This window comes from Leptodactylus fuscus, chromosome 4 (genome assembly GCF_031893055.1).
Source record: "Leptodactylus fuscus isolate aLepFus1 chromosome 4, aLepFus1.hap2, whole genome shotgun sequence".
NCBI classification, from domain to species: domain Eukaryota; kingdom Metazoa; phylum Chordata; class Amphibia; order Anura; family Leptodactylidae; genus Leptodactylus; species Leptodactylus fuscus.
Window position 1 is genome coordinate 121,157,309 of NC_134268.1, and position 20,842 is coordinate 121,178,150.

Genomic DNA, 20,842 nt, shown 5'->3' on the forward strand with positions numbered 1-20,842 from the left:
TTACTTTCCTCTGAAAACACCTTTGACCACTGAGCAACAGTCCATAACCTTTTGGTGCTCAAATCAAATCAAATCAAATCAAAAAAGCTTTATTGGCACGTCCGAATAGATATTTGGCATTGCCAAAGCTAGTAGAGTGGGGGGGGAGGGGGAGAGTTGGACTCGGGTGGGTGAGTGGTGGGGGTGGTGTGGGTGGTTTGGGGTATAACAGTCCATGGAGTCTCATCTTCCTCTTCGTTGGTGACCGTTATATGGGGAGGTGGGGTGGGGCGGGGCGGGGCGGTTGGTTTGGGGTATAACAGTCCGTGGAGTCTCATCTTCCTCTTCGTTGGTGACTGCTGTATGGGGAGGTGGGGTGGGGTGGGTGTTTTGGGATAAATATAACAGTTCGTGGGGTCTCATCTTCCTCTTATTTGGTGACAGCTGGACACGTATTGGGCAGCGATCTCCACAGTGGCCTCTTCTTCTCCCAGTAGGATGTAGAGTTTTCTCTTCTCGTCTGCAGATATGAAGTCTGGGTGCTATTCTATTTTATTCAGATGCAGTAGTAGATCAAGCAATGCAGGTGCAATCAGGTTTTTATGGATATTTAAATCAAACGCACAGTTCCTTACAGTATGCCATGATACAGGCAGAGGTTGAAAATGCCAGTCACAGCTGGAAGAATGGCATTGGGCGACAACACTAATGCAATGTCAAAAGATTAGCAGCTTTGGGACAACACAGTGGCTCAGTGGTTAGAATTGTAGCCTTGCAGCGCTGGAGTCCTGGGTTGGAATCCCGCCAGGAACAACATCTGCAAGGAGTTTGTATGTTCTCCCCATGTTTGTGTGGATTTCCTCCCATTCTACAAAGACATACTGATAGGAAAAAAAAAATTAAAAAATGTACATTGTGATCCCTATATGAGGCTCACAATCTACATTAAAAAAAAAAAACATTAGCAGCTTTCTGTTGACAGATTTCAAAGATTATCTCTGCATAGGCAGAGTGAGAAGAAGACAATCTGTTCTCAATTATAAGTATATGTAGTTTAATAAAATCCCAATAGAAAAAATGTGGTATGCTGTGAAATTCCTCAGATCCAGTATCTTGATTCTGCCATGTAACTATTGCTCTACATAAATGTCATTATTAGTCTCAGTAGACTTGTATATAAGGCATTCACAATTAGAAATATGTGTGATTAAACATGTGAAATGTAAAGGAGACTAAAGAATTTCCAATTAGCTTTTGCTGTTTAGTAGTAGAAAGATAAAAAGATTTTGTGCAAGGTAACTTCATTGTTCAGACTATAGATTGCAACCATCATTTTTGGCTCATATGGTTTCCCTTCTTTTTTCCTTACTACAAACTTTTACGCAGAATTCCTTCATTTAAAAACTCCATTTCTATTTATGTTAGGTTATACCAATAAGTCTATATAGTTATTCACTCTCAAAATGTTCATGTTGCTATGTCTTTAAATTAAAGTTACTGGTACATTGGACGTGGGATCAGATTCTACCTATGAAGGAGCTTAAATTATACAGTATTTGTACATTATGGATATCACAGTGGCGCCACAGACACAGCGCCACACGTCCCATGAGGTGACCTGAAGCAATCGCTTCAGGCGGCGCTATGTCAGGGCCCCAGGGAGGGCGGCATTTTTGCTTACCTAAACCAGTCCAGGACAAGCTGTCCTGGACTGGCTTAGCACCGAGCCGTGGATTGGGGAGCTGCTCCAGCGGCCTCCCCTCACGCTCAGGCAGAGAGCAGGTCCTCTCTCTGCCTGTGAACGCCGCTAAGCCCCGCCCCCTTTGCTCCGCCACGCCCCCTCCTCCGGGGGGGGGGGGCTTTCTGTCATTCGCCTTGGGCGGCGACAACGGCAGGTTCAGCCCTGCATGGACTAGATGCATACTGTGATAAAACACTATACAGCTATGAACTGGCATAGAGTTCAGTGCAGGTACATGACCATGAAAGATTGTCAGATTTATGACAAGCTGTGTACCACCTCTTAAATTAGGCTCATTCTCTGTTGGAGCGTGAGATATAAAGACTGGTGAATGTAACACCTGTCTTCATAAATCTTCTACATGTGTAGTAACATCAGCATGTACCAACTCTAGTGTAGCCGGACCATGTATTTCTATTCAAAAGTACAGTTATGTGGGACAATAGCATTATTTTATTTTATGTGTATTAAGAAGAAGAATTATATTGTAACATAAACTTCATTTGTCATGTTTACAGATGGCGAGAAAGCGGTTTTAAAAAATCACCATGATCAAAATATGACTCCTCAATGGAACACTATAGAGTCATCCAGAACCAGCAAAGATAATATAGAAGATATTAACTCACCAGAGCAGTAAGTAGATTGGGCTCTTTTTTATTTTTTGTTGATGTGTCCTACAAAAGGGATTTTAGGGGACCTAATGTAAAATGAATGATCCATTCTTCTAAATCTCACAATTAGACAATATTTTGGGCACTATACTCAGTCTAATCTAATTTATATACTTTTATAGAAATTTTACACGTCATCAATTTCATTATCAGTATTGTTATTAGATATGAGTAAAATATGGAAAATTTACTTTGACAGTCTATACTGACAGGTAAATTCAAGGCAGATTTAACACAATGGTGGACCCAGTGCAAAGGTTTCATGAGTTACCCCCCCCCCCTCCCCCCCCCCCCACACACATATAGCCTGATAAAAAGAGCAAAAAAATTAGTAATTTTTTGTATTTTAAGCCATGCCTTAAATCCTGCCCATGTCCCCTATGACCTTGCCCGTTCCTCCTCAGTCCCTTTGTACTCCCACATATTTATAGTCCCTTCTTTCTGTAACATAATGATGATGCCTTCTTAGTTACCCACACAGTATATTGCCTTAGTGTCTCCCACACATAATAATGCCCCCACAGTGTTGCCGACACATTATGATGCCCCAATAGTGACGCCTACGATAAACAATGAAATTGCTGTTTGCAATCCCAAAACTTTTATACTACTAGAGGCTGCAATAACACTTCTTTTACAACCTCTCCTATGTAACAGCAGCGAAATGTATTGTTATACTGTATATTGAAAGCATATTTTCTAAAAATCACTGGCACTTAATATGGCTCATTGAAATGAAATACTAGTACCAGCCTCTGGACTTGGATTGGACCAATTTAATATTTGCCCTCTACCCAGTGGGTAGTTAAATATTTCTTGCTGGAATGCCCCTTTGAATCAATCTAAAAAGTAAATTAAATGTGGAAGATTAAAAGACGAGGTAAGTTAGATGAGGACTGATGCACCCAAAATAGTGTTTAGCCATTCAGAGTTCTGACAAGCGAGTTTCTACTTCTCGTGAAAATCTTCACCTACACTTTCATGTGTCACTGACTACAGTTATAAAATGTGAGGTTCTTAGCGCACAGTTTAATAAATTGTGCGAGCCCATCTGCCACGTCACGGCGACCTCATTCAGATGGGTCCCTACACTAAGACTTTACTTTTATTAAAAAAAATGCTGCATTTCCCCTGTAGAAAAGACCCCCAGAGATGAAGTTCTTATAGACTGCACTGTAACAGTGAGAATATAAAAAGTTTATCTCCTGTCTTATATATAAAGTGTTAGTGTAGGGACCCATCGTAATAAGGCCACTAAGTGGTTGATGGGCTCTATAAACATATACTGTATATAGAAATTCTTTTTACATTATTGCTGAGTCGCGTGTCCAATCCTGCGACATCTGGTACCATGTGCTGAGCCGCGTGTCCAACCCTGCGACATGTGGTACCATGTGCTGAGCCGCGTGTCCAATCCTGTGATGTATGGTTCCGCGTGTGCAATCCTGCGACATGTAGTACTGCGTGCTCAGCTGCGTGATCCAATCCTGCAACGTGTGATACAGTGTGCTGATCCGCGTGTCCAATCCTACGATGTGGTGTACCGCGTGCTGCGCCACCTGTCCAATCCTGTGACGTGTGGTACCGTGTACTGAGCCGTGTGCCCAATCCTGCGACGTGTGGTACCACGTGCTCAGCCGCGTTTCCAATCCTGTGACTCGTGCTCAACCTCAATATGGTACTGAATCTCAAAACATTGATTCAGTAATCATATTACATGCCATTGAATTAAAGGGAAACTGTCAAGTCAGTATGGGACACTAAATCGGGGGGGGGGGGGGGGTTGGTGTCTCATATGGACCTGTATCAACACCATCCGTGTCTGCATAAAAGAAAAGGAAAAAAAAAAAAAACAACCTTCATACATACTTAGACATTAATTTCTGGTATTCCCAGCCCCTGCACAATTACTCAGTAAAGAGAAAGACAAGAAGAACAAAGAAAATGAAAACTAACTTTTTTTTGTCATTTATATGTTGGGTTTTCACATTTTTATGACTTTTTTTTTTTTTTTTTTTTTTTTTACAATTTTGGATTAGTATATTTCATATACTTATTTTAATTTCACCTTTTATTCACTTATTTTGTGTTTTGCTGTATATTTCACTTATATATGAATTAAGTCATTATTATTGCCCCCTATGATTCTATTATGTATTTTTTGTGCACCAATTTTTCTCAGTATATTATTTCTTTCTTTTTACTTTTGTACAATTGCATTGATTACATTCTACAAAACACTTTGAAATTTTTATTTTTCATTACGGTACTTTTCATTTTTTATTTTTATTCTTATTTTATTTATTATTTTGTTCATTTTCTTTCTAATTTTATAGTTTTAACTTAATTATTGCTCAATTCTTTTTCTATATTTTTCAATTGTTTATCTTTTTAGTTATTTTTTGGTTATTTGTTTTGTTTTCCATCATGTTTTGTTTTTTTTTTTTTTTTTTTTTAGTATATATACTTATCTTATATACCATCCAAGCTACAACTACTCCAAAAATAGTTCAATAATGTATTGTATGCCATACACTTAAATAAAACTATAAATAAAACTAATAAAATACTAAATAATATGCATCAGCAACTATAAATATATACATACAGCAGCAGCACTGCTGTGATTTTTCCCTATAGTGGGTCACACTCAAAGTACAGGGATAATAATTACACTGGTAGGGCAGTGGTCAAAAATAGAAATAATCATGGCAAAGGCGCCCCTATTGGTCCAGCTATGGTGGAACCCAATGACTAGGTTGCATCATCACAGGACCGCAGTCTCTAATAGCGACAGCATCCGGCTATGATTTATCCCTGTGATGACACAGTGATGTAATACTATACAGATGATAATAATAATAACTAAATATTGGTGGGGCATATAATTCTAAAAATCATATGCAGAGCAACAGCCCCTGACACTTCTCTATGAAGAGAAACCACACTGGGAGGACACCCAAGTTTTTTTAAATTATTTTTTTTTCACCTCTCCCAGTCTAATTAAAAATAAAATTTAATCCTGGACAACCATTTTAAGTTTCATTATTTCCAGACATATGTTATTTTAAGAGGAGTCTGTTACTTGATCTCAGCATATTAACCCCAAAGTTAGAAAGGTTAGGGTCACCTGAATCAAACAGTGTTTTCCCCTTCTGAATCTCTGTCTCCATGACTCCATGAGATCTCACTTTTTCTTGTCAATATGCAAATAAGCTCTTTGGAGCAATGGCAACACCATAATTGCTCCAATTTGCTAATCAGGAACACCCTCATTGCTCCAAAAAGCTTATTTTCATTTTGACAAAAACTGTGGTATCTTGGCAATGGAGGCAGTAATTCACAAGGGGGAAACACTATTTGACTCATCTATCTGTATGACTAGGGTGATACACTGGGTTCTGTTGATAGACTTCATTTAACATAGATGCCCATTACACAATTTTTAATACATTCATGACTACATAACATACATTTTATATATATATATATATATATATATATATATATATATATCCCCTTGCACAGAAATTGTTTAGGTGTATACATATGTAACTACAGGATACACACCTTGCACATACTGTATATAAACATACATTTTACATATAGTTAGAAATACATGCATATATTAAACAGGCTGCTAACCAGAAATACTTAGACATGACTATCTATACAGGTTATATATACTGTGTATAAGATGTATACTAGTAAATATAATTAAAAGTAGTGTGCCATTAAAGACACTTAACCCCCACATGCACTACTTGTATGGATCCAACAAGACTACAATCTCTGGTTGCCCCCATAGATGTGACTGGAACAGTCACACATGCTTTACTTGCTTTAATGGCATAACCCCTTTATGTAGACACTACTAAAAGATATATATATTATATATATATATATATATATATATATATAGGAACTGCTGAGTTTCCAGTATGTTCTCTCATATTTCATTGGACAAGAAGAGTCCAATGTTAGGCTGATTCTGCAATGGAGGCTTCTAATAGAGCCTGCTACCCAGATATGAACCTAGCCTTATACATAATGTACATAGAAATACATACGTGTACACTATTTACAGACATCTAACACACACACATATATACACACAGATATAGCTATATACAATATAAATGGATATTTCTATACAGTATGTATATACCCATACACAGTCAGTATATAGAGATATCTTCATTACATGCGGTCACTAATTACAGATATTTCTAAACATATAAATATATACAGTACATGACATACATTTACATATATCAAACATGGACATTATACATATGGCACCTTGATAAATATATCATACATTAATATATACATGACATCGATTTACATATGAAACATGTTATATTATTTTATTTTACATTATTATTTTAGTTTATTTATTCCATTTACTTGCTTCCAGTTCAGCACTAGGGGTAATGATGGTAGACATCAGGAAATCATAAATATTGTTAAATTTATTGCCGACATCACTATTACCATTATTATACTCTTATATTTTTACATTATTGTTCTTTGCTATTATTATTGTATTATTTTATTTACTGCATTTATTGTACTATACTATTGTATTGTTCGCACCTGTTCTAGTTTATGGGACTTTGGACTCCACTATTGTCACCTAAGCTCCAGTGTCTCGAGGTATGAGCTATGATCAGTTAGTTTAACCAGATAATTTCTGTACAATATCAGAGCAGTGGCCCAATAACAATGTACATTGTTGTTTTTTTTAATCAGAAGATCTCTCTGTCATGTCCATCATGTTATCTGATAGTTTTTATTTCTCATATTGATATAAAATAAATCATAAAGTTCTTACTTGTATATCTATGTGGAATAGCAGAGCTGACAGTGCTATCCTGCTAGTCGCCAAAATAACCTAAACCTAACTGAGCGGAGCTAAGATTATAACTGACGCCATTGACCACAAGAAGAAATCTTATTAAAATAAGCAAAGACGTTAATAAAAATATTTCTTATTTGTTATATAACTGATGAAGCAGAATAATGTAGAGAGAACCTCATGTGAACTGTGACTAATAATAGACACTTAATAAGAGTCACCCCCTGCTGTTATCTGTAATATGTGCTGTCTAATGATCGGTCATGTCTTAAGATCCTCAGCAATATGATCAGATCTCTTACCAAAGACGTCACCATACAGTTATCACCTGTGCAGAGCTGAGCGCACAACGTCCATCTCCTCCAGCACTGCAGTAACTGACAGCATCCAACTGCCTTTTGCAATTCAGATCCAGCAGTCTTATTGGTTGGTGGCTGCAGTTACCATGGTAACAGATGCAGCTGATGATTTAACCCCTTATGTGCCGATACTATTTTAGCAAATAGGCCTTTTTAATTTTCCATAGACATTGATATATAGGGGTTCGTATATTGCAGGATTAGGTACATTGTACTTACTGATTAACTGCCACCATTGATCTTGCTTTTTACATTTGGCTTTGCTTTATAAATAACATGTTCATTTTCTTCAATGGGTCAGTACAATTCTGTTGTGCAATTAGTAACATTACAGTGAATACAATGCAGTAATATTTTGTGGAGTAATACCTACAGGAGAGGTCTTCCCACATTTCCCATCTCTTCACTTTGGACCGCCATGACCACGTCTTCCATCTGTGACTTGACTCTGTAAAGATTGCAACACAGATATATACACACACACACACACACACACACACACACACACACACACACACACACACACACACACACACACACACTCTGTCCCACAGCAGCCCCTGCAGCCTATGTTATGCCCCACTGTGGCACATTCGACTGTGGGGCATAATGGGGGTTGCAGGGGGGCCGCTGTGGGGCATAATAGAGGTGACAGGGGCCACAGTGGACCCTGCAACCTTTATTATGCCCCACAGTTGCCCACCTATGAACTATTATTATACTCAGGGGTCTTTTCAGGTTGTTAGTACTAGCATATGCTAGTACTGGGCCTGTATGGTAGTGCTAGCACAGGCCTGTATAGTAATATCCCAGACCATCTGACGTCTCGTACATTACCATAGAGGGCTGAAGCCTGCTTGGATAGAGTAACACTGTTTATTATGTTCCTTCACCTCCCCTGGGGCTCCGATTATTATACTCGGGGTCTGAAAATACCCCTTAGTATTATAATACCAGTAGTGGGTTTGCGGTCTGGGCCTGGGCCTGCTCACTACCGCCCTCCGCGGCTTATACTAGAAGGGGACGCGGGGGGCAGCTAGGAGCAGGTAAGTAAATAGGCTGCTACCTGCTGGGGATACTCTAGCAGGTAGCAGCCTATTATAAAACAAAACAAAAAACAAACAAACAAAAAAAAAAAACATGTTAATTACCGTTCTCGCCGCTGCTCCTGATGCCGCTGCTTCCTCTTTACCTTGCACTAAGACATCTGTGTCTCAGCGCAGGCAGTGTGATAACCAGCGCAGAAGAGGACCGCTTGGGATGTTTTCAGAGCAGCTGCTCCTGCGCTAGTTTAGAAAAAAAAAAAAATCTAATTGCCGCGGCTGCCTCCCCCTCCAGAGTGCCACCTGAGGCCACCGTTTCACCTCGCCTCATTAGAGGTGTGGCCCTGACCCTATGGCAGTGATGGAAAACCTTTTAGAGACCGAGTGCCCAAACTGCAACCCAAAACCCACTAAATTATCATAAAGTGCCAACATGGCAATTAACCCTTAATAATGTGTGCATCCACAATTGTGAACAGTTAAGGACCCACAAATACAGTCGTATGAATGGGGCTTTACAGAGCTTTCAATAATACAAACAACTTTGTGCTGAAATGTAAAGGTTTAGTACTTTTAAATAATTAATGCTCACCGTGCAATGTTATTACAGCCTGTACTAATATCAGGTCTGCTATAAAACAGATACTGTGTGTAAATAGTGAGGGGACCCCAGACAGTATTATACGCTCCATAGTAGCCCCTCCCACAGTATTATATGCTCCACAGTGGCACCCACACACACACAGTATTATATGCTCTTCAGTACACCCCCCACAGTATTATATGCTCCTCAGTACGCCCCCCCAGTATTATATGCTCCTCAGTACCCCCCATAGTATTATATGCTTCTCAGTATGCTTCTCCAGTATTATATGCTCCTTAGTACCCCCCCCCACAGTATTATATGCTCCTCAGTATGCCCCCCTCCCAAACACAGTATATGCTCCTTAGTACCCCCACCACAGTATTATATGCTCCTCAGTATGCCCCTCCCAAACACAGTATTATATGCTCCTCAGTACACATCCCCCAGTATTATATGCTCCTCAGTATGTATCCCCCAGTATTATATGCTCCTCAGTACCCCACACAGTTATATACTCCTCAGTATGCCCCCATATTATATGCTCCTCAGCACGCTTCCCCAGTATTATATGCTCCTTAGTACCCCCCCACAGTATTTATGCTCCTCAGTATGTATCCCCCCAGTATTATATGCTCCTCAGTACCCCACACACAGTATTATATACTCCTTAGTATGCCCCCCATATTATATGCTCCTCAGCACGCTTCCCCAGTATTATATGCTCCTTAGTACCCCCCCACAGTATTTATGCTCCTCAGTATGTATCCCCCCAGTATTATATGCTCCTCAGTACTCCACACACAGTATTATATGCTTCTCAGTATGCTTCCCCAGTATTATATGCTCCTCAGTACCCCACACACAGTATTATATACTCCTCAGTATGCCCCCCCATATTATATGCTCCTCAGTACCCCCACACACAGCATTATATGCTTCTCAGTATGCTTCCCCAGTATTATATGCTCCTTAGTACCCCCCCCAGTATTTATGCTCCTCTGTATGCCCCCCTCCCAAACACAGTATTATATGCTCCTCAGTACGCATCCTCCCTAGTATTGTATGCTCCTCAGTACATATCCCCCCCAGTATTATATGCTCTTCAGTATAAAATGACACTGACTGACACACACCTATTCATGAAGAGCCATTGCGTGTCCTCCTTCTTCTGACTACAGGCGCTGATGACTTGCACTCAGTGTAGGCCGCGGTTCCCATGGGTCTGTCCCTCACCAGGTCTCGGTTATATGCTCATAATGGGTATGTGCGTTCTTTTCTGAATACTTCTTTCTTTACCATTCATTTGTGGCTGTGCTTGCTTCTGACTTCTCCTCCTATATGGCATCAGTTGCCTCGGACTCTGTTATGGTCTGGGGATCTCTGACCATGGACTGGCCCCTGACTGATAACTTCAGTCAAGTTAAATAGAAAAACATAAAAGAAAAAACAATATACAAGAGTATGAGCAGTTTGGAATAGCTAGTGTATGATACTCCTATACCCTGCTTTGCACACTAGAAGTAGAGGTCGGCCCAACTAACTTGCCTGAGTGGGCACGAACACAGCCGGAGAAATAACTCGCCTATTAGTGAAACAGAAATCCTGACTAGTGTCACATTTATGAGTAGAAAAAGATACAGAAAAAACTCCCCACAGGTGTCCGACTGGACTAAGGGCCCCTTCACACGGCGTAAGCGCTCAGCTCATTCCGAGCCATACACGCGAGCGCTTCTAAACACTTCCCATTCACTTCAATGGGAGCGCTCGTAAAGCCAGCTTTACGCGCGCTGCCATTGAAGTGAATGGGAAGTGTTTAGAAGCGCTCGCGTGTATGGCTCGAAATGAGACGAGCGCTTACGCCGTGTGAAGGGGCCCTAACAGTGAATATGAGGAAACACAAAGTATAGAGGAAATAAAATAAATGTGAAACACAGAAATACTGACACTATGCAAAGGGATAGGAAAAACAGAACTTAGTATTACACACCAAAAAACCCTACAAAAATTCCAAACTTGCTTGGATAAAGAAGCTCAATACTTAACTGTAATTCAGAATAATGTGAACAGGCAGCAAGGAAGCTGAATGGGCCAGGACTCAGATGCAGGTGAGATAGTAGGCTTCAGACAAACAGACCATGTCGGGGACACAGGAACTGAAGATTAAGACCGGCATCAGACAGCATGCACAGCGAATCTAAATAGGAAAGAGCAGGTCTCAGAACTGCCCACAGCCTGTAATTAGCCCTCAGCACTGCAGAGGACTTAACCCCTTCAGAGGCCAAGCACTGATCCACAAGGCAACTTATTATGTGATCCATGCTTGAGTGCTACTGCAGAAACAGCATGCCTAGTGTGAACATACCCCTTCAGTGCATCAGATGATCCATGCGCAGAATGCCGTTCAGACACTCTACGCCTGAACCTAACAGGCTGAGACCGGGTCATAACAGTCTCTTTTCCTTATATGGTGTTACCAGTCTACATTTGTATTGATGTACTGCATAGTCTACTTACCTCACTTTATTACATTTAGTTATTCCTTGATATCCCCCATTGTATATTTTTATATGATGTTTTACAATACATAGGAGCATTTCTTTTCAATACGACTACATCCTTACTATGCCAGATTTGCTCCTCTAACTATTGATCCATGATATTTTCTATGTTGGTCAGTTACATACATACATAGAAGGGATATCATTGTACTTATTTCATTGTATATTCTGTTCATTATTTCATTTGTTGTCTATTGTACATTCTAGTCATACCCTATCAGTGATACTGGCATCTGGGCACACCTATGCTTGACTGTTGGTACTTACCCTTCTGTGATTTTAATGATGTTTAATAACGTTTATTATTTTTATACTTATGTTGAGTATTCCACCAAAGTTTCTTAGTTTTGTTCCGTGAACCATGGCCTACATTGACAGCTTTCAGCTGTATGTGCATTTGCACATATAACTGGAAACAGTGATCACTTATCAACGGTGAATCCTGTACTGAATTCCCTGTTAGGCTTGGTTCACACATCAGGGTGAAAACTGTCAGAATCCCAGGAAAGGTGAGTATTTCTTATTTTTAGTCACCTCCCCTGGGCAGGCATTTAATAGCGAAATTCCAGGCCCCTTTCCATTAACAATATATATAGCAGTCGGGGAACCCTGCAACCATGATCATTACGTTCCTGATTACAACTCACTCCAGTCTTCTGACACGTCTTTTAACTTAGACACAAAAAGGCCAACTTTGTAATGCTGATACATTTCAGGGTGCACCTAGTTTCTTAGGTTAGTCTTAACAGTGGCTGTTCGTGTCAACTTTGGCAATACTGTGCATGTGAATACTGGCTCCATTTTGAGCTTATTCATCGAACATTATATTTACAGCAATAGTATAGACGTTTTAAATACAAAATCTTATTGATGAATTCAAGTTATGTTTTATTAGGCTTTATTTATATTACAAGTAGTGTGGTGTAAACGGGATATTTGTTAGCCCTTTGGGCAATATAGTTAATAGTATTAATAGAATGCACACAGATGTCAATGTGAGCTCTACTGATTAGCAGATAACAGCATATGGATAAGAGCCATAGCTGTCTGACCAAACCTTCTGTATCTCAGGGTTCAGTGGCATTTACATGCACAGTATTTTCAAAACTATACAAATGCAGCAGCTCTCTAAGACCTTACAACTAATAATATACTTTGAATTTTTTGGCTAGTTTTTTCCTACAGTAGGTTAAATAAATTTTAATAAGATTGATAACAGAGTTCTCAAAGCGATCTGCATATTGTAGAGTTGGAGTAGAAGAGAATATTTAAAGAACTGCTTGTCGTGACTTCAAAAATGATAATAATAAGAATGCGGGAGCCCTATACAATTAGCCTTATTCTTGTGTTAAACTTAACTAAGGCGGCCTATGTCTTTAGAATGAAAATGAGACTGGAAATAGTTACACAGTTCATTCATGAAGAAAGAAAATAGAGGAGCTACATCACCTCAAACAATAGAAATTCCACAAAAAAAGATTTTAACGTGTGGAAAATTACCAGAATTTATTGTGCTATCGCTGCCTTTAGTAGATTATACAGAATTCCTTCTGTGATATAAGGACATCTACAAGATGCCCATGAGCATACAACAAGCTGATTGACCAAGAGTTTTAATGGTCCAGACATCCCTCAAATATATGACTCCATGACTTTCTGGAGGCATAAGTCTAATGTGTCATGGTAAGACATACAATACACAAGCATTTTAGGACATTAAGTCTTCTGACAAGCTGAATTAAGCTTCAATCATGTGTCCTGAAATTACAGTTTATCTCGTTGTGATATGTTTTTGTTTCATATAAAATGAACATACATAGGGCAAAATTCAGAAAAAATAATACAACTACTTTAGGCAATGCAGTGGGTCATTGGGGCAATGATATATATATATATATATATATATATATATATATATATATATATATACACACATACAGTGGGGCAAAAAAGTATTTAGTCAGTCACCAATAGTGCAAGTTCCACCACTTAAAAAGATGAGAGGCGTCTGTAATTTATATCATAGGTAGACCTCAACTATGAGAGACAAAATGAGAAAACAAATCCATAAAATCACATTGTCTGATTTTGTAAGAATTTATTTGCAAATTATGGTGGAAAATAAGTATTTGGTCAGTAACAAAATTTCATCTCAATATTTTGTTATATATCCTTTGTTGGCAATGACAGAGGTCAAACGTTTTCTGTAAGTCTTCACAAGGTTGGCACACACTGTTGTTGGTATGTTGGCCCATTCCTTCATGCAGATCTCCTCTAGAGCAGTGATGTTTTGGGGCTGTCGCTTGGCAACACGGACTTTCAACTCCCTCCAAAGGTTTTCTATAGGGTTGAGATCTGGAGACTGGCTAGGCCACTCCAGGACCTTGAAATGCTTCTTACAAAGCCACTCCTTCGTTGCCCTGGCAGTGTGCTTTGGATCATTGTCATGTTGAAAGACCCAGCCACGTTTCATTTTCAATGCCCTTGCTGATGGAAGGAGGTTTGCACTCAAAATCTCACGATACATGGCCCCATTCATTCTTTCATGTACCCGGATCAGTCGTCCTCACCCCTTTGCAGAGAAACAGACCCAAAGCATGATGTTTCCACCCCCATGCTTTACAGTAGGTATGGTGTTTGATGGATGCAACTCAGTATTCTTTTTCCTCCAAACACGAAAAGTTGTGTTTCTACCAAACAGTTCCAGTTTGGTTTCATCAGACCATAGGACATTCTCCCAATACTCTTCTGGATCATCCAAATGCTCTCTAGCAAACTTCAAACGGACCCGGACATGTACTCGCTTAAGCAGTGGCACACGTCTGGCACTGCAGGATCTGAGTCCCTGGCGGCGTAGTGTGTTACTGATGGTAGGCTTTGTAACATTGGTCCCAGCTCTCTGCAGTTCATTCACTAGGTCCCCCCGCGTTGTTCTGGGATTTTTGCTCACCGTTCTTGTGTTCATTTTGACCCCACGGGGTGAGATTTTGCGTGGAGCCCCAGATCGAGGGAGATTATCAGTGGTCTTGTATGTCTTCCATTTTCTAATTATTGCTCCCACAGTTGATTTCTTCAATCCAAGCTGGTTGCCTATTGCAGATTCAGTCTTCCCAGCTTGGTGCAGGGCTACAATTTTGTTTCTGTTGTCCTTTGACAGCTCTTTGGTCTTCACCATAGTGGAGTTTGGAGTCTGACTGTTTGAGGGTGTGCACAGGTGTCTTTTTATACTGATAACAAGTTTAAACAGGTGCCATTACTACAGGTAATGAGTGGAGGAAAGAGGAGACTCTTAAAGAAGAAGTTACAGGTCTGTGAGAGCCAGAAATCTTGATTGCTTGTAGGTGACCAAATACTTATTTTCCACCATAATTTGCAAATAAATTCTTACAAAATCAGACAATGTGATTTTCTGGATTTGTTTTCTCATTTTGTCTCTCATAGTTGAGGTCTACCTATGATGTAAATTACAGACGCCTCTCATCTTTTTAAGTGGTGGAACTTGCAGTATTGGTGACTGACTAAATACTTTTTTGCCCCACTGTGTGTTTATATATATATATATATATATATATATATATATATATATATATATATATATATATATATAATAGATTCATGGTATTTGCTGTCTTTATGTGCAGCCAAATGACAGGACAAATCTGCAACATATTTGACATATAGATAAATCAAGCGCTTTTGAAGATTTTAGACCTTGTTTCAACTTTCTGGGACCTACCGTTCTTGTCATATTCACATAAGCAAATATAGCACCATTGGTTCCACATCAAAGATCTTCCTTCATATCACATCACATGACCCTTGTTTGCTGATAGACACATTTTGGTTCTTCATTCTTAGCTTCACTGACATGGTAGATGCTACAATGAAGTGAGCAAAATCAGGTGCTCCCTAGTAGTCCATGGATCCAGTAGGTTGCACTACCTTCTGTGACTGTTATAACGAGGCATCATCTGCTCTATCCATGTCAAACCAGGAGGGTTAGTGTTATATATATATGAAAGGCATAGTTACGCTGTACTTCAACAATGCAACACCCTTAAAATAAAGGGGCTCCAGGTGTGTTAGCTATGATGGTCCGCCAGACCATACAGCTATTATTTCTGTATACAAGGCAGCACAATCTACTGCATCCACAACACACTTGATTCAAACCAATCCATTCTAGACTCAAGTTCAATGGCATACACCATTATCAGAGGATTGCACTCACTCACTGTCCTCTGTTATCAGCTATAATTAGAGGGTTCTATACATATCATATTAATAAAGTTTATTTTTGGAGCCCCATTAATTCCATGGTGTTGTACATTTGAGGTTTTACATACAATACACAGAACAAGTACTTATAAGGTCTTAAAATCTATGAAGGAAGGGAAATAGAGACAGAAGCCAAGGATAGAAGCTCTTTGGATGGTGGTTTGGTTGCAGCAACATTATTGAAAATTGTAGACTTTCCTGAAGAGGTGAAACTGAGGGGCTCTTAAGCAAGTATATAAAGGAGTATGAAACTGTAAGCAATATCATAAGTGACTGGAGTTGTCAGACTAACCTGATTTGCTTTTAATGAAGAGGTGATTAGAAGTCTGGACAGAGGGGAGACTGTAGATAAAGTGTTCCTGGACTTTGCAAAGGCTTTTGACACTGCCTCATAGATGTTTAATGGGTAAAATCAGGGCCATTGGCTTGGAAAATATATTTTATATTTGCATTGAAAACTGGTTAAAAGATCGTATACAGAGAGTTGCGGTCAATGACTGCAGCTTATACTGGTCCTCTGTTATAAGTGGTTCAGTGTTTCCACATGACAAAAGAGGTTGATGTAAATAAATGTAAGTTATGCATCTGGTTAAAAATAATCTGCATGAAATATATGTCCTGGAGATAATAAAGCTGGGAGAGTCACTGGTGGAGAAGTACCTGGGTGAAGTACCTGGGTGTACTTGTAGATCACTGGTTAAATTACAGCATGCAATGTCAATCATCTGGATATTTTCATGTATTAAAAGGGGTATGGATTTGTGGGACAGGGATGTAATACCACCTTAAAAATCATCGGTGTTACCCAGGGGTGAACCTTCCCCTTTCGCCACCCGAGGTGAACTACAGAAAGCCGCCCCCCCCCCCCCCGGGAGGAGGGGGCATGGCCGAGTGGAGGGGGCGGGCCTTAGCGCCGTTCGCAGGCAGAGAGCAGGCACGGAGATGACCTGCTCTCTGCCTGAGCGTGAGGGGAGGCTGCTGGAGCAGCGCTGCTCCAGTGGCCTCCCCAAACCACCGCTCGGTGCTAAGCCAGTCCAGGACAGCTTGTCCTGGACTGGATTAGGGAAGCAAAAATGCCGCCCTCCCTGAGGCCCTGACATAGCGCCGCCTGAAGTGCTCGCTTCAGGTCGCCTCATGGGAGGTGCGGCGCTGGTGTTACCCCCATCTGGAATATGCAGTTTTGGGCATCAGTTCATAGAAAGGATGTCCTGGATTAGGAAAAGCTTCAACAGAGGACCAAAACTAATAAGGGGCATGGAGGATCTCAGTTATGAGATGAGATTAAAATAGTTAAATCAGTTTAGTCTGGAAAAGAGGCATTTAAGGAGAGATATGATAAACCTATATACCGTATACAAGCCGACCCAAATATAAGCCAAGGCCTCTAATTTTACCACAAAAAACTGGGAAAACTTATTGACTCGAGTATAGGCCTAGTCATAAGTTGCAATTTGGCCTGGACATACGGCCGCAAAAGCGACGGCATCTATGTGTACGGGCCCATTGAAATATAATAGTCCATAATTTTATCCACTATTGCAGATAAAAAGTCTGGTCATGTGCTTTACAGCTTAGTAACGCCATGTGCCATCTAGTAATAGCAGTTAACCCCATAATGTCCCTCACATTAACCCCCTATGTGCCTCACATAAGAGTTACTGATATGTGGGACATATGAAGGTAATAATTAGGTATCCTCCTAATTAAGGTCCTTTATTAGTACCCCCATGTGTCTCAAATATTAGTAACCTTTATATGGGACACACAGGGGTTAATATGAGGGACATGATGGGGTTAACTGCTACTAATGTGAGGCATATGGAGTTGCTGAAACTAAATTAATAACCGCAAATGCCTGACATTACAAGGAATAGTAACTAAAGGAAGGGACCTGTGTGTTTTACTTTCACTTTATTCTAGCTTCCTCTTCTCATTCCAGGGCAGCAGCAGGGGCCTTCTGGGCTTTCATCTCTCTTGCTAGAGAAGGGGGAGTGTCCTATATTGTTACTGTAGCACTAAAGGACCTCCCCCTTCGTTTAATTTATGCAGGTCCTTGCAGGTCCTGTGCTCCATGCCTCATTTTGCCAAGGAACCGATCGGGACCCCTGACGAATGCATTTGTATTAACAAAATGAGGATTAATAGTTGGGGCTCAGGGCCAACCGAGGGATTCACCGGTTCCCCAGTGGGCAAGTCCGACCCTGAGTTGGACCCTGACTCGAGTATAAGCCGAGGGGGGCTTTTTCAGCATAAAAACTGTGCTGAAAAAGTCAGATTATACTCGAGTATATGCGGTAAATATAAATGGCCCATACAAGAAATATGGGGGAAAGTTGTTTTGTGTAAAATCCTCTCAAAAGACATGGGGGCATTTCCTCTGGAGAAAAAAAAGGTTTAACCCATTTATGCCTAGAGTTCCATTATTACAACTCAAAATTTTCACAATTCTGACAGTGAAGAGCTATGGTACTGGCCAGGAGGTGAAAGGTCCTCTTTAAAAGGAGATTTCTAAGCAATAGGATTTATAACTCACAGGATATACAATATAACATAGTTAAACGAACTAAGGACCCTTGTCCCGTAAGATCGCAACTGGGAGAAGAGTTGCCTATGTGTTTTGGTAATCTCTATTATATGAAGAAATCATTTATTTTGACAGTGAAATACAAAAAGAATAGAAATTAATCAAAAGTTACTATGTAGTCTAAAAATATGAAGATGTTTCATAACAAAAGATAGCAAAACAAAAACCACATTGAAGTGTTATACGGGTTCAAAACAATGTATGATTGTAATTATAAGACTACTGCATTAATTTCTGAATATTATTATAATATGAATATATCTGTATTACTATATATGATTAAAGATATTTATTTCTCTTTTTTTTTACAGTATACAGCGACGGCTATCGTTACAACTACCCATCCTCCACCATGCCTACTTGCCATCAATAGGTGGTGTGGATGCAAGCTGTGCCAGCCCGTGTGTAAGCCCTAGTGCCAGTCCACGGCACAGACATGTGCAGCCTTCCTTCCAAGTCATGGTCTCTGGCCTGTAGAAATGGGTGAAACAGGCTTCCTGGACTACTCCTGTAATTTCTCAAGAAAGACTCAACTGCACATTCTGATATAGAATCTTTGCTACACACATAACATTTGCTCTTAATGTATGGAGACAGAGGAATTCTAAGGATGTCACCCTGGGAGGCCGATTTCAACCAGCATGGGCTATTAATGAAAGAGTTAGAGAGATGCACAGAGTTATACCTGGAGCCTTATTTGTGGAGTTTTTGTTTCTTTACTCAGAGGACTCAGATAAAATAATTCTTCCCAAAACTCTACGAGCAAAAGAACAAGAGAACAAAATTCTGAATCTTGCACAATGGAAATAAAGAAATTCCGAAAGAAGAAACTTTTTAAATTCAACACAAAATGCTACGAATATGGCTGCTATGAACTTTGGTTAGTACATTTATACACATGTAAAAACCTTAAAAAAAATGTTAAAAAATAATAATAAAAAAAAAAAGAGGAGACAGCACAGCTAGGAATTATTTACAGAGAAACATACTGTACACGGGTTTGCACAATTCTGTTGAGATGCTGAATGCATTCCATTATAATAAGCCCTGCTTGTGTTTCATATGTCAGACAGTACATGGCAACAAAAAATAAGAGCATCTTTACAAATGATCCCTCAGGTGACAGCGAGACATGCAGTATTACCAAGGTTTTGTCTCTGTAACTGAACTAAGCTGTTTTAACAATGGTATATATTTAAAGCAGTATGGAGTTAATAGGAAACCAAGGTTTTACTGTACTGAGCCAGAACAATTTGCAGCACAGCACTTCTGAAAATTTAGGAACGGATATGTTCCTACGCTCGCCATTTGGGACTATGTTTTATCAAGGTTTCTGTATTTTTTGTAATGCACAGAACTGAGTGACTTGCAGGCTTGGGACCTAGTAAATAGCTTATATGTCACAAGATGGATGATATGTCACAATTTGTGTTTGATTTGTTCCATACAGTGCCACAGAAAAAGTATGATAAAACCAATTTTACAGTGGATTCAGGTTCCTTAGGCATACCCACACTGATGCCAATTATGTTTAACAACATACGCCGTTGCGCCAGAATTGTGTTACATTTGCTTTATTAATGAATTTAACCAACCCCTAAGTATTTTTCCGTTAGAGTTAAAGAACTATGTGGAAGTAATAGTCCACTTTCTGAAATAAAGGTCTTGATACATGCCAGAGATTTTAGTTCTTTAAAAATTTTGTACTACATTGTGTTTATATATATATATATATATATATATATATATATATATATATACACACCTGATTTGATTGGTAAATGCACCAAATGATGAATATGAATTGTGAAAAAACTTTATATTTGGAATATCAATTTCACGAATCATTAGATTACTATGAGCCATCAATATTTCAGAGTAATGTCATACCAACCTAAACATCATGTACTGTAGGGCTTGTACATCAGGATCATATGAATAGCACAAAATGGCTGGTACTCTTAGCTAGGTTTCTAGTTAAGTTAGTTTGAAAGCTGTTATTTAATGTATTTCTTTTTACTTAGAATATCTCTCCACCTTTACAAGTGGAATTCCAAATTTAGTAACGTTGTAAGTTTATGGTATTACTTTACTTGTACTACTGCTGGCCTAGTTTGTATTATAGACACAATTCTGTGCACTTCAGAGCTGAACTCTCCCTGAATTCTCTGCTAGCTCA

General features: G+C 39.5%; 1 protein-coding gene across 2 annotated transcripts in view; it reads left to right on the top strand.

Annotated features, from left to right (window-relative positions):
- The window catches only part of GABBR2 (gamma-aminobutyric acid type B receptor subunit 2), a 639,056-nt gene extending 618,673 nt beyond the window's left edge, over positions 1-20,383 (top strand). For both annotated transcript variants that reach the window (XM_075270993.1, XM_075270994.1), the window contains exons 18-19: positions 2,239-2,356; positions 18,975-20,383. In XM_075270993.1, coding sequence (XP_075127094.1) covers positions 2,239-2,356; positions 18,975-19,140 — 284 coding nt within the window. In that variant the 3' untranslated portion in view covers positions 19,141-20,383. The remainder of the gene's footprint in view (positions 1-2,238; positions 2,357-18,974) is intronic.
- Positions 20,384-20,842: the final 459 nt, after the last annotated feature.